The 13,097-nt window shown below is 41.9% G+C and overlaps 1 protein-coding gene across 1 annotated transcript; it reads right to left on the bottom strand.

Moving 5' to 3' along the window:
* Window positions 1–598: 598 nt before the first annotated feature.
* Window positions 599–11,977, bottom strand: gdi2 (GDP dissociation inhibitor 2). The gene is made up of 10 exons (XM_068717081.1): window positions 11,828–11,977; window positions 7,365–7,472; window positions 6,503–6,602; window positions 5,338–5,472; window positions 4,862–5,060; window positions 4,618–4,749; window positions 3,125–3,224; window positions 2,848–3,019; window positions 2,383–2,582; window positions 599–1,817 (listed from the first exon to the last, which is right to left on the bottom strand). The coding sequence occupies exons 1-10, from the start codon at window positions 11,870–11,872 to the stop codon at window positions 1,665–1,667; spliced, it is 1,344 nt and encodes a 447-aa protein (XP_068573182.1). The 5' UTR covers window positions 11,873–11,977; the 3' UTR covers window positions 599–1,664.
* Window positions 11,978–13,097: the final 1,120 nt, after the last annotated feature.

Genomic DNA, 13,097 nt, shown 5'->3' on the forward strand with positions numbered 1-13,097 from the left:
GTTAGCCAGAGTTTTCAATATTCTTTGCTTAACTTAATTAAAATCGCTCCCATTCTCAGGGCTTTCATGAATATTTGTGACTTGTAAAGTTCAGCTGGTGAGCTTTCAGGATATGAAAACGTTGGGCCCATGGTGTTGGCTGTCTTGTGCATCTTTTCAGTTGAATTGTATTATTGGGACGCTACAATGCAATTCTTCAGTGAGACAGATCTAAATTAATAACCATATCTGTTTGATTTGATCCGGTAATGAATGTTCTTCAGAGTATTCAGACATCTTTTCATTTTGAAGCGTTTGCTTTTTTAAAATTATGTTTAAATCTCAAACTGCAAATAAAATGTTGCATCTTGTTATGAATTGTAAATTCAAAACCCAACACACATGCAATTACAGCAGTTAAAACAGACTGCTGCAATAGTCTGAAATAACTATAAGATCAATGTTAATAAAGGTATTTTGCTTTAAGTCGGTCAAAAGTTCGTCGTTGGCCTCTGTCAGTAAAAAAGCTGCTGAGCAGCAGAAATTTAGAGGTGCGTTTTGCTTGTGTTGCACACATTCACTGTCTGAAATGTGAGGGGAAAAAGTGATCAAACACAGCTTTGGTTTTTGACAAAGTTGTTTTTACTTTGCAGTATAGAAATCATTTGAGCCCAGGATGTTTTTGTTTTTTTAAGTTGTTCAAGACAGGAGATACCAAAAGGGCTCTCATCAATTCAATACTGCTGCAGTACACATTTTGGTCCTTCTTAAGCAATTACAGTCAACCACACATCCCACCAATCTGCTGTTAATGCTTTGCATGATACAGGAACAGAAACTACTAAATCTCTGACGCATTATAGTAACTCAAGCTGTCTGAGAAACAGGTCTGGGTAGTTTATGCTGGACCGGTCGCCCTTGTGTTTTGGTTTAGAGGATGCGTCGGGCCGTGATGGAGATTTGACAGGAAAGGGGTTTCAAAAAAACAAAAATAGAAAAAAAAAACACAACATTGACATAGAAATATGAAGCCCACACACCCCTTACCCACGTTAACGGCCGACAATGGAAGCTGCCGGCTGAGGCGCCGCCTCACACGGCCGCCTGCTGCTGCTGGGCCTGAATGTGCGCCGAGGAACACTCCGCTGCTCGCATGATTTAACTCGGACGCACAAAGCCAAAGCCGCTTCCCTCTCGCCCTGACATGAAAGAATACTTGCAGAGACCAATAACTGATGTATAGATATTATTTATCTTCCAAAACGCCTTTTATACAATGACAGAACAATTGGACACCCCACCCCGCTGACAAATATACCCACTCTGTAAGATCGTTTTTTTTAATTATTTGATTTGGCATCTTTGGACTATGCATCCTGTCGACATGATGAGGCAGAAGAATGTAGGGTATTACTGTATATTAGGCATAACCAGTGTTTAGTGCAACATCCATCTGAGTGTGGGTTTAAAAAGCATAGCTCCCTCCCTGAACCCTATCCAACAACACTATATCATATCTCTATATATCACGAACTTCCTCAATGGGCAAAACCGTTTACTCGGATGATCAGCCAGCCCATTGGTGTGTACATTTTTGTGTATTTTTTTATTTTTTTTGACTATTTTCTGTAAGATTTCAGTTGTTGTCGTCTTTAATAATCAGGATTGCAGCGGGCGCCTCTCCTCTAATCGCAGGCGTCGCCGAAGGTGTCCTGCTTCTTGCGTTCCATCTCGGCAAAGTCAAAGTCTGAGCCCGTCATCCTCTTGTAGATGTCTTTGATGTCGTCGCAGGTGGTCTCGAAGTGAGTGGTGGCATCATACGTGCGGGAGATGAAGATCTAGGGGAGTAAACCGGATCAAAGAGGCCTTTTATTGGAAGAATTCTTTCAGTGCGCTCAAAGGCAGATGAACAGTCAAGGTTGGATTTAGTCTAGATTCTTAAACGATGCCGACAAAAGATAAACTACAAAACAAAAAGTTTTCAAACAGTAATTCTTCTCTATTAAATAGCAACTGATTTTAGTTTTTACAGACGAAGGAATCAGACCACAGAAGTGTTTCATGTGCAGACACGCAACTTTCTGCTGACGCACTCTGGCCGCAAAAAAGCCAAGTGGTGAAAAGATGGTGTATTCTTAGAAAAAAAGCAACATGTAAGGAAAATTCATCGCTACAATGAGTGGCACTTCCTTTTTTGCAAGTTTACCAGAAAATCGCACGACAGTTAAATTCTGAAGATACAATATTAACATTAAACAGCATCAATCAACAGGAGACGTTTTAATGGGGTTATTGTCTGAGCAAGTGTACAGCAGATGATGTTCACCATTAACTGTGTTGTGCCACTCGTCTCAAACAAGTTCTAAGTGGAAACACTCAAACAGTAGAACAAAAAGATCCTACCTGGCTGTCGGCGCCCATGTCGGTGGGTGAATACTGCTCACTAATGCTGACGAACTTCTGCTCGACGGGCTGCAGTAGGTCCATGGCCGGCTTGATTTCACTCTCGGGGTCGTTTGTCTCCACTGTGGTGCTGATGATGGCGATGTACTTGCCTTGTGCTGCCACGTTGTGAGCAGAGGAGATCATACAAACGTAGATGTCTGGAAACCGAAGAAAAGAAGAAGGTTAACGTCTGCTGGTGAGTTCAAATAGTTATTCAATGATCGGTTGTTGTTACACATTACGAAGGTACATTTAATATGGTTCAGCTAGCAGTCTAGGCATTTTCTATTTATCGGCATAGCTTTGGGTGGAGGCTGAAAATATAAATGTCTGTTGAAACCAGAGGTGTCACACTGGGTCTTTACATTCTTTAAGATAATAAAGAAAATAAATAGTACACATTAATTTCCTGTATGTGCTCACCATGCTTCCTTTGGACCTGGTTCTGGGGGATGATGATCTGGCAAGAGTTGACGTCACCAGTGTTGGCGACCGGGTGATTCAGGATGCAGATGACTCGGATCACCTTGCCCACTTTGGTGGCGCGGTCCATGGCGTAGCTGGGGTCGCAGATCAGCTGCTTGCACCTGGCGATCTGCGTTGGGTCGAACGGCCAAAAGGTCAGAGGTCAAGGGAAAGGTTTAACTCCTGGAAAAAGGGTTAGGGACACACGAAACACGTCGGAGAGCAAACTGCTCACCTCTCCCTCGGACTTGACTCCAACCACCTTCCCGTCCTCCACCACGATCTCGTCGATGGGCTTGTTCAACATGTACGTCCCACCGTAGATGGCGCTCAGCCTGGAATAGAAGAAACGTGTGAGATGTTGCTTCCCATTATCTCCCCCAAAGGCAACAAACGTCCTATCTCTGCTTTAAGCAGCCGGAGTCAGAGATAAGGGATTTAGCGGCCTGGCAGTCAGTTATCGGTCGGTTGGCGACAATGAAGGCTGCTGGTCTCACTACCTACCCATTAGGAAAATGTTCAGCAAAGACCTAGAGACAAGGTGGCACTGCTCAAAAGGTAGGCCCCTCCTCTTTCTTTATGAAAAGTCTGTTATTTAGCTAATGGCATCGTCAGAGAGAGAGAACATAATGTATATCAAAAGGATCAGATATCTTAAGCTGAACTCTGTTTAAAACCGGAAATATTAAATACCACATTGTGCCAACTCACCATCACGTTACGTCAATTTGCTGTCAACATCTCCCCGCTTGTGGGCGTATTGGGGGTGGACCCACGGTAGAAAAACGTTGGTAGCAAATATTGGATCAAATTCACGGTTCATTCATACATGTAACATTAGGCATATGTCTAGAAAGTTGTGTTTATGAGGTATAGACCTACATGTGTTTCGGGAGGAGTAGCCTGCTCCATAATATTAATGTAATGGAATTCATTCAACAGTCATCCTGATGTTTTGAGTTGTGAGTGCAATAAATAATATTTGGAACAATACATGTTTTTTTTCTTATTTAAAAGTGTTTCATCTGTTTTCACCACGGCCAAAAAGGGAATTACATTACACTTAAAAGAATGTTCATCTCTGATAAAAGAAACAAAAGCTGACATTACCTTTTACATCTTAACCCACATGAAGAAAGTTTGAAAATACCAAAACGTGCGCATGTTAAAGACGGTATTGCAAAATCGGTGTCGTGGCCAAATGGGAAACTGGTGACGGTGATGAAACAGGTATACCACCCAGCCCTGCTGATAAGTCAAAATATTTGCTGTAGAAAAGACCTAATGGGACACTTAAATCTAATGAAGCCACCATTAATGTTTGATAAAGGTCGATTTCAGTACTTTAATCAGCTGTTGCACATTATAATGATGTTAAAAACATTAAACTATGCGCTTGGTGCTTGTGCGTCCACAGGTTCCACGATAGCCTTGTTGACGGGCCTCAGTAATGTCAAAAAACAGACGACATCACTGTTTGACTTTAATACGAAAGAAATTTGATGGCTCACAGGCCAGTTCCTGAGTTTTAAGGAGCTTCTGTTGTTTCTTCTATGATTTATAAGCAGATTTATGGACGTTTATTCACAAGGAACATTGCAAAGTGTCCGTGTGTTCAGATTATGACTATCAAAAGGAGGAGTGTGATTTTTACGCAAACTGGGGCAATCAGACGCTGAGGAACTTCACGCAGATGCAACAAAATGATGCATCCAAATAGTCCCCTACCTGGCGAACCCTTGTGGCAGCTCCCCCAGGCCGTACAGTGGGTAGAGGTACGGGCTCTTTCCATATCTGGCCAGAGACTCACTGTAGAGCTTGATCCGGTTTATCGTCTCAATGCAGGGTTCATCCAGGTAACTGAGTGGAGAGAGATGGAGACCATTTAAAACTGTGCAATGGTATCACAATCACGTGCAAATAAGTTTATTGTAAAAATAGCACTTATTGAACAACTGGAAAGAGCACTGACTCGTCTGTGCGGTAGAGAGCGAGGGAGTGGCCGGTGAAGTCCATGACCCCCTGGTCCAGGCTGAACTTTTGGAAAATTTCTTGCATGGTTGTCTTTTGGGGGTCGACGCCGTCCATGGTTTTTGGGTTGTTCTCGTCGAAGTTGGAGATGAACTGGAGGAGCTTCCTAAAGCGCCGTTTCTCAAAAAGCCCCATCAGACCTTTAGGAGACCGAGAGTTTAGACTGAGTGGGCCGTGTTGAAAGCAACTAAGTGGGTGAAGGGCAAGCTTTGCAACGCAAAGCGCAACCAGCAGCTGAGTGTTATGGGTTATACCCAAACAACATTACTACTTAAAAACAACGCCTAACAAGTAATACAAAGATTGTTCTGTAGAAAGACACAAATACAGCATACTAAATCAAAAACATTTCCAACATCTCCAAAAACATTTCCTCCTTTTTATAATCGTTTGCCGCTGCATCCTTAAATTACTTACTGGATGACAGAGCCTCGGCCTCAGTAGAGGGGACTTTGTGGATTTTGCTCCCCTTGTACACAAAGCTGCCCTCGATCACTTTGAAATCCAGGTACTGGGTCACCTTTGTGATCAGCAGCATGCGCACCAGCTGACCTGAGGGAAAGAGACGCAAACATCAGCGTTACGGTCACAAAAACACAAAAAGATGCCATTGCCTAAAGCCGAGTAAGTTTATTTTTGCCATCATTGGGCAAAAATTCCATAATGACCTTTCAGAATATTTTAATTCAAGTGGGCGTAATGAAAACTAGACTTCTGCACCTTCCATTGGCTCCCATTCACTAGCCAGTGATGGGAGACTTTGGCTAATCACAGGTTATTTCAGAGAGAGGGCGTGTCCTTTGCACGTCGCTTTAGTGAACACCTGATTCAATGGCAGAATATCCTGCAATAAAAGTTGCTATTCCAGCTTTTGGCAACCACTGCCTTGCCAACAACGTAACTAAAAGAAAGCCTGACAATATGGGCAAAGCGTTTCAAAGATTAAGAGAAAATGTTGCTAATAGGATAGCCTTCTGCTAACCGTAACCGCTGCAGCGCAGTCGTGACAGCTAAAGTTAGCGGCAGGCTATTAGCAACATTTTCTCTCCATTTCTGAAATGCTTTGTCGTTATTGTATAGAGCCTCAAATCACAGTATGGCATCTCACTTTACAGGTCCACAAGTTTGCAAAGAAATCACTTTGTTACTGTATGGTGGCCGATATGCTAATGAACATCTAGTGGGAGGGGCTTAATGAGGGCTTCTTTTTTTTTTCATATTCCGCCATTTTTTGTTTTTTGCCTTTTCCAAAAGCCTAACCTGGGGTACCACTTGAGTTACAATATGCTGAAGGGTTATTATGGAATTTTTGCCCAATGGCACCAAAAATAAACCTACCTCAGCTTTGATTCGTAAAAAAACATTTAATGAATGTCAACATCCATGTCAATTTAGACTAATGATATTTAGCAGCATGTAAGTGCTACTTGTGGTTCCTGCTGCTACTTAGAGTGTCTTTAAATATATATATTAAATTATATTAAAGATATATTTGAACCATGACACATACAGCACTAACAACAAGCTAAAGCTTACAGCTTTGCTGAGAAGCATTAAAACAGGCGAGTTATCCAAGTAATACCATTGGCCATAAGGAATTTAGGGATGAGGTCCACGTTCCAATCCCGGCCTTTTCCCATCGACTCAGAAGGTTTGCCTGGAAGGTCGAAGCGCTTGTAGAGCTGTAGAGACACACAGAACCAGACTTGATTCACAAGCTACAGCCAGTAACGTACAACTACACCAGAGGTGCGTTTCAGGAAGTAAGGCCTCCATTAGCAAGTGCTCGCGACACTTGGTCGTGCACCTCAGAATTTTTGGAACTTGGTGAGCATGTGACCACCACAAACAGTTCACTGATAAGAGCACTATTAACACGTCGAGGGACTATACAAGGAAGGCCAGTTCACTTTTAAAATGCTTTAGAAAAAGGAGGTCTTAAAAAATATACATTTGAGTGACTATTTTGCAGCCAAATCAAACAGTTTACAGGATATTCAACCTTAGTTTCTTTATAATGCATTTAATACTTGAAGTGTTTCTTTACAGGGCTTGTACAAGGGCAATAAAGTAGTCCATGAATTTGAGATATGAGTTTACAGATGATTACAATCCCTCCGCGTCATTGTGGAGGTTCATGCTCGGGGCTTGCGCTACGGGGCCAAGCGCGAGTATAAACAAAGCCTTACTAACACTAGCGGTGTTAGTAAGGCTTTGTTACAAAGAACCCCGTCTGAACAACAACCTTTATACTGGTTGCAGACCCTGTTTCTCCAGCTGTTGATGTCAGCTTTAGGATACCAAGTAAATATTTTGATGTTTATATATCACAATTCCACAGTCTGCAGTTCTTGCTTCCTTATGTCCTCATGCTTTTCATTTCAAACCAATGTGACTGCCAAAGTGTCACAAAGCAGAGCCAGCAGCATCACAGATCAACTTACATCTTCAAGAGGAGTGATGGAGGCACTCTCAGCTCCGTAGTAGGAGTTGCGGTCCATGTGCAGAACCTTCTTCCCCTTCACCGACATGATTCCTGATAAAATGCATTCCTGTTGGGAGAAAAACAACCAAAGGAGAATTAGACCAGGACCAATAGGATGCTGATGGTAAAGCACCATCGTCATCGGAACACTAAATGCATGTATGTGATTGTTCCGTTTGTGCTCTAATGATCTATCTCACATTAACCACTTTTTAATAAAGAGTGACAGGTGGCTGTTGTTGAATTTAATGTACAGTTACAAATCCTGACTCCAGTTCCCTGCATTCCCCTCAGTACTGTGAACCCCTTATTCAGATTTCCCACTGTGGGTCCCTCACGATGGCTTTGGACACACAAGACTGAAGGGACAATGTATTACCAAAATGAACAGAAACAGGATTAGGACAGTATCCACGACTTCAGCTCTGCCACACCCAGTCCTGGCATAAAGTCTGACAAGCTGCTGCGGAGCTGGGCGGATGATTATAGCCTTCACATGGATTTAAGTCAGCCTTGGTTATGATGAGGGAAAATATGCATGTTGACCAGAGACTGGAATTCACACAGACCAAAGGCCATAATGCGATTACTGTGTGCATCATGCGACTGTGTGGACTTTCCTCTAAAAGAATTACTATGGAGTAACAGCTTTACAATATGGCCGAGCGCGGTATAACTTGTTTCTCACATGACCAAAAAGCAAACACCAGCGCCTCATAACTTTCACTGGATGATGTCACCATTAGTTAGAGACTGTGGCCTGTAATGACACAGGAAGTGTCAGGGTTTGTACCAGTTTTTTCTTTCAGAAGAGACTTTATACTAGTTATAAACCCATTTTTATGATACTTACAAGTTGTTTTTTTCAGCAAGATAACCATCACTAATTAACTACTACTAATCAAACTACTTTTATGATTTCAAGACTCAAAAATCATCCTTCAGAAGAGGAAGCAATGTCTGCCTCCACCCAGTAACAATACAGCAAAAACCGTCAGAGCAGCCTCCCCACAATGAACTCCACCGGCCCCAATTAGATCGCATCCAAGACTTTACTGGACTCAACAATCCAGTTTGCTCACAGTTTAACATAAAATGAACTTGTACGATTATCACAAGGTCTACAGACATTTTAATCTGTGACTTTTGCCAATACATTTATGTCCACACAATCTCCAGGACAGGATTATGAATGAATGTGTATGAAATGTAATTTTGCTGGTGGGGCCTGCACAGACTGCTGTTATTGAAGCTGAATGCATTGAAACTTTAAATCGGCCGCTTCATGACCTCAGTGACGTATTTACTGCACATTCTGCATAGGTGCTCTCCCAAAATAACACATGCGCCAGTGAAATCGGATCACCTCTATAAACGTCTGGGTTTCATCTATTGTCTGAGCTTGCAATGCCGCTGACTTGAAGGGCATAAATTCAGGCTGCACGTCATTCTTTGGGGAAGACGGAGCAGTTCTGGTGCGTCACTGTCACTCCTTTCTGGTGACATGTGATTAAAGCCGACCTACAGCTGCGTATGTGAATACAAGCGTTGACACACAGCCAGAGGCAGCGTAGTCCTCACTACATCAGCCAGCTAGTAGGGGCCATGCTGACAGAGGGAAAAAAAACACTGATCCAGTGTACAGTCAGGCAGAAAATCAAGCCAGTACCAAACCATTGTGACCAAAGGCAAAATTCTCAGTTCAATCTTTAACACACAAGACCCATAAAAATGTGTGTGAGAGGCAGCAAAGTCCAACGCAGAAGACAAGAGCTGGATGTGTCTCTGCAGTTCAAAACAATACCATCACATGACAGGGATTTACAACCACGGCAGGACTATGCTTGCTTTCAGACACTGAAATATTATAAACCGCTCTCAAGTGTTTTAAGTCACAAGAATCTGTTGGACTTTGATTTTACATCTGTTAGATACACAACAGATTAAAGTTCGACATGCAAAACATGTGATGAGTTTATAAAATCAGATGGAAATGTCTTGAGAGCCATTTACATTTTGAAGATTAGTATTTTCCAGCAGAATTTGGTAAATATAAAGTTACAGTAGTAATGCAAATCGTTAAGCTTTATACGGTGTAATTGATTGTTTAATGCCTGAACTTCTACACAAGCAGACCTCCCTTATTCATTATATAGCTTGTGAAAACAAGCATTGTGTCCATTTCCTCTCCTTAAATACCATATCCTCCTTTTGATGAACACAAAGATAGCAGCAACTGTAAACTTCTTACTGGAGAAAGTTTACTTTCCTATAAAAATGAAGTGCAAAAAATCATCAAGTGTAGGAAGTTGGAACCAGAGAATGTTTGGCATTATTGATTGAGAACTGCCTTCCGATTGATTGATTATTAAAATAGTTTCAACGTTTTGATCGGAGAACTTTATTCCACTGCAGTATTGCTAGTAGAATAAATTGCTAGTATTGCTAGATTTTTCCACCAGTCAGTGCTGCAGGAATGAGTCCTACAACCTGGAAATGAGTCAGCATTGTTGCCCTTTCGGTTCCCTCGTCTCGTAGTCGATGGGTGTATTTAAATGGGTTTTGGTTAGATGCCTTAAATAAGGACTGTGGTTAACACAAGCTCAAAAGATTCTAATTTTTTGTTGTCCTATCTTGTGCCAAGCCACTCCCCTCACGTGTCATTAGTAGTGGACAGATGGGGAAACCCCATCCCCCAGTTGCATAACCCAATGACATAAAAAGGTGCCATTGGTGTGAGAAAATATTCCATTGAAGAACACAAAACTGGTGCATACTGTTGCATAAATAGTATACATTAGATGATTAGAATACAGTGTAACCTGTTGAGTCAGTAGTCATAGTAGTGCTAATGTAAATGGTAATTGTCAAATATACAGAAGTGAAGTCACTTATTTGCATAACGGAACTAAAACCAAGTGAAGCTTCTGTGCAGGGCTTTTTAGGCTGGCTGGCAGTCAGTCTAGCTCTCAGATTAGTTGCAGTGTACTTTCGTTTCCTCAGCCTTGGTGGAACCACACCCAAATGTAAGCCAAATCAACACTCAGCCCAACAGAAGTTAACTAAGGCCCTTTCTGCTCTGCTGCCACCTCAGCCTGCTCTGAGCCTAAAGCAAAGTACCTTGCAACTCAGTGTTTGACGTCATAAAAAAATATCAATCTATAGAAATGTAAACACGGCTGTGTTGAACCGCAGATGATATCAGAATCGGAACTGTGCACTAGGGCTCTTCAGATTAAGAGCTGCTAGATTATGAAACTGCTATGAGAGTTGACAGGAAGCTGCCCAATGGCATCACGGTACTGTCACGGCAGTCATGCACCAGAACAACCGGAAGACCCAGGAATGCGGATATAAAAGCAGTTGTTATTAATGAAACAACGGAGTTTTTGTCCACCATTTATTTTCACACAACTTACTGTCAATCCAGATGGCCATGTTCTCGTGAAAATATTATTGTAGTATAATAAGGCTATGACATGGACAACACTGACAAGCTTAATATCCGGGTAAACAAGCCCTACACATGGGGAATAGCTCATGATCTGCCACCTCACATCCTCCTCCGCTTCTCTGGCGTTTAGTATGCAAGTTAAAACGACACAAGAATTTCAACTTCATGTTAATTTACAGGTTATCAACCCATTGATAAAGTTCCTGACTGACAGTGACATAGTCCACAGTAATCCTGGGATTTCGGATAATCAGTCAGTACAAAAATGTCCTCTCATTAAAGTGATGGGGCTTCGTTAACTTTAATTATTAACACTGTATACGACAGCTTATTTTTACTCGCCAGCCTGTTGAGTCCAGGAGCATAGCAGAAGCTCAAGGAAGCTTTAGCTAGCTCCTTAATGGTTTTTAATACTTTGATAAAGTAACACTGAGACTGGAATAAAGTCAACAACCGAGTTGACAGGCTCCGTGCACGACAGATTAGTCGGGGAAGCTGACCCGCCGTTAATTTGTTGGTAGCGGGCTGATTAGTTAGCTTAATTTGAGTCGGCTAACGTTAGCAGACAAATCATCCGCGTATAACCTTATCTTGATTGAGAGACTGGCGTCCAAATAACCGGTTAATTAACCGAGGTCCCTACATTCATAGTCCCCAGAACAACGTAAAGCCACAACAACAGAGTGAGAGTTGAACGTATCTTGAGTACGTTAACAGTTAGGTATCGTTAATCTTTCCAGACACCGATAGCATTTGAAGCTAGCATAGTGCTAACAGTTACCGTTAGCTACTTTGCTCGCAGTTTCCTTTAACTAACAGGTCGTCGCTCACCCGCGGTTAGCGGCTAAGCTAGCTACTTAGCGCTAGCCCTGCTGATTAGGCCTTGTTAGTTCAAAGCGCTAACTGCGTCGGTAACAGGTTGCAAATCACTTCCACGCAGTGAAACGCATCGTTTGTTTCTTTCTCACCGTAAGCCCGGTGCCCAAAACGATAACGTCGTATTCTTCATTCATTTTTCCAAGTCTTCACTGCTCCGCTACTGAATATCGGGAAAGAAGAAAATGGAGATCTGCGGGGCTGGAACTGAGAAGGGGCTGCGGTTCAGCGTCAGGCGCCTCAGGGGGCGGGGCTTCTCATCTGTCAATCACTTGGAAGAAGAGCGCGTGTCAGTGTGAAAATGTCTTATTGTTTAAGAAATAGAGAGACGTAAGAGGACAGGCAGACACAATAGCAAGATAGACCAGCCAGTTGACATGTTATAGTAATTACAACGTCTTAAGTTCTCACCACGAGCCTACTGTACTGTGTGTCGTGTGCTGTGCATGTCTTAAGATTCAGGTTATGCATTTAGATAATATTTAACACTTTGCCTTGCTTTGGTAAATGAGTCAACTGGGCTTCTGAAAAAAATGTTTTCACCTTTTCTTAAAATACAATTTATTAATGAATTATTGGTTTTCTTTCTAACCACATGACCTAAAATAACAAGCGCTATTGTATGTTATTTATTGTTGAATGTCATTCGTCTTCCATACTGTGTTCTCTACAGTTTCTCCCACCTTGTATGTTGAATACATGGTCACTCTCATTCAATTAAGTTTTACCCATTTTAAAATGTCTATTTTTGTAGGAACGCATCATCATGTCATATGAGGAATTCCATCATCAAGTCAAGTGTAATGATGTGCAATGCCTTGCGGTGTCTTTAAACTATTTGTGTTCCCAGAGTGGACTACATTTATGGTCGACACACCTGTTGAGTAAACCCAGTGACGTTCACGAAGTCAGCCTCTGTATTACTCACCCACGTGACTCAACTCAGGAGCCTAAAACTACATTCAATACATGCAGTTGTGGTCAAAAGTTTACATACACTTGTAAAGAACATAATGTCATGGCTCTCTTGAGTTTCCCCGTTATTTCTACAACTCTGATTTTTCTCTGATAGAGTGATTGGAACAGATACTTCTTTGTCACAAAAAACATTCATGAAGTTTGGTTCTTTCATGACTTTATTATGGGTTAACAGAAAAAGTGACAAAATCTGCTGGGTCAAAAATATACATACAGCAACATGAATTAGCAATTTTGGTGACTTAGAAAGTTGTGTCAATGAAATGAGCTTCATAGCATGGCCTCTTAACTTCTTGTGAGTGATTATGAGTGACTACAGCTGGTGACTTCTCTGAGGCCATTTAAATAGGGCTCATTGGATACAAATGCCCACAAACGCTACAA

The sequence above is a fragment of the Cebidichthys violaceus genome, unplaced genomic scaffold, assembly GCF_023349555.1.
Source record: "Cebidichthys violaceus isolate CVI_PGR_0920_01 unplaced genomic scaffold, fCebVio1.0.p SCAF_21, whole genome shotgun sequence".
Classification (NCBI taxonomy): Eukaryota; Metazoa; Chordata; class Actinopteri; order Perciformes; family Stichaeidae; genus Cebidichthys; species Cebidichthys violaceus.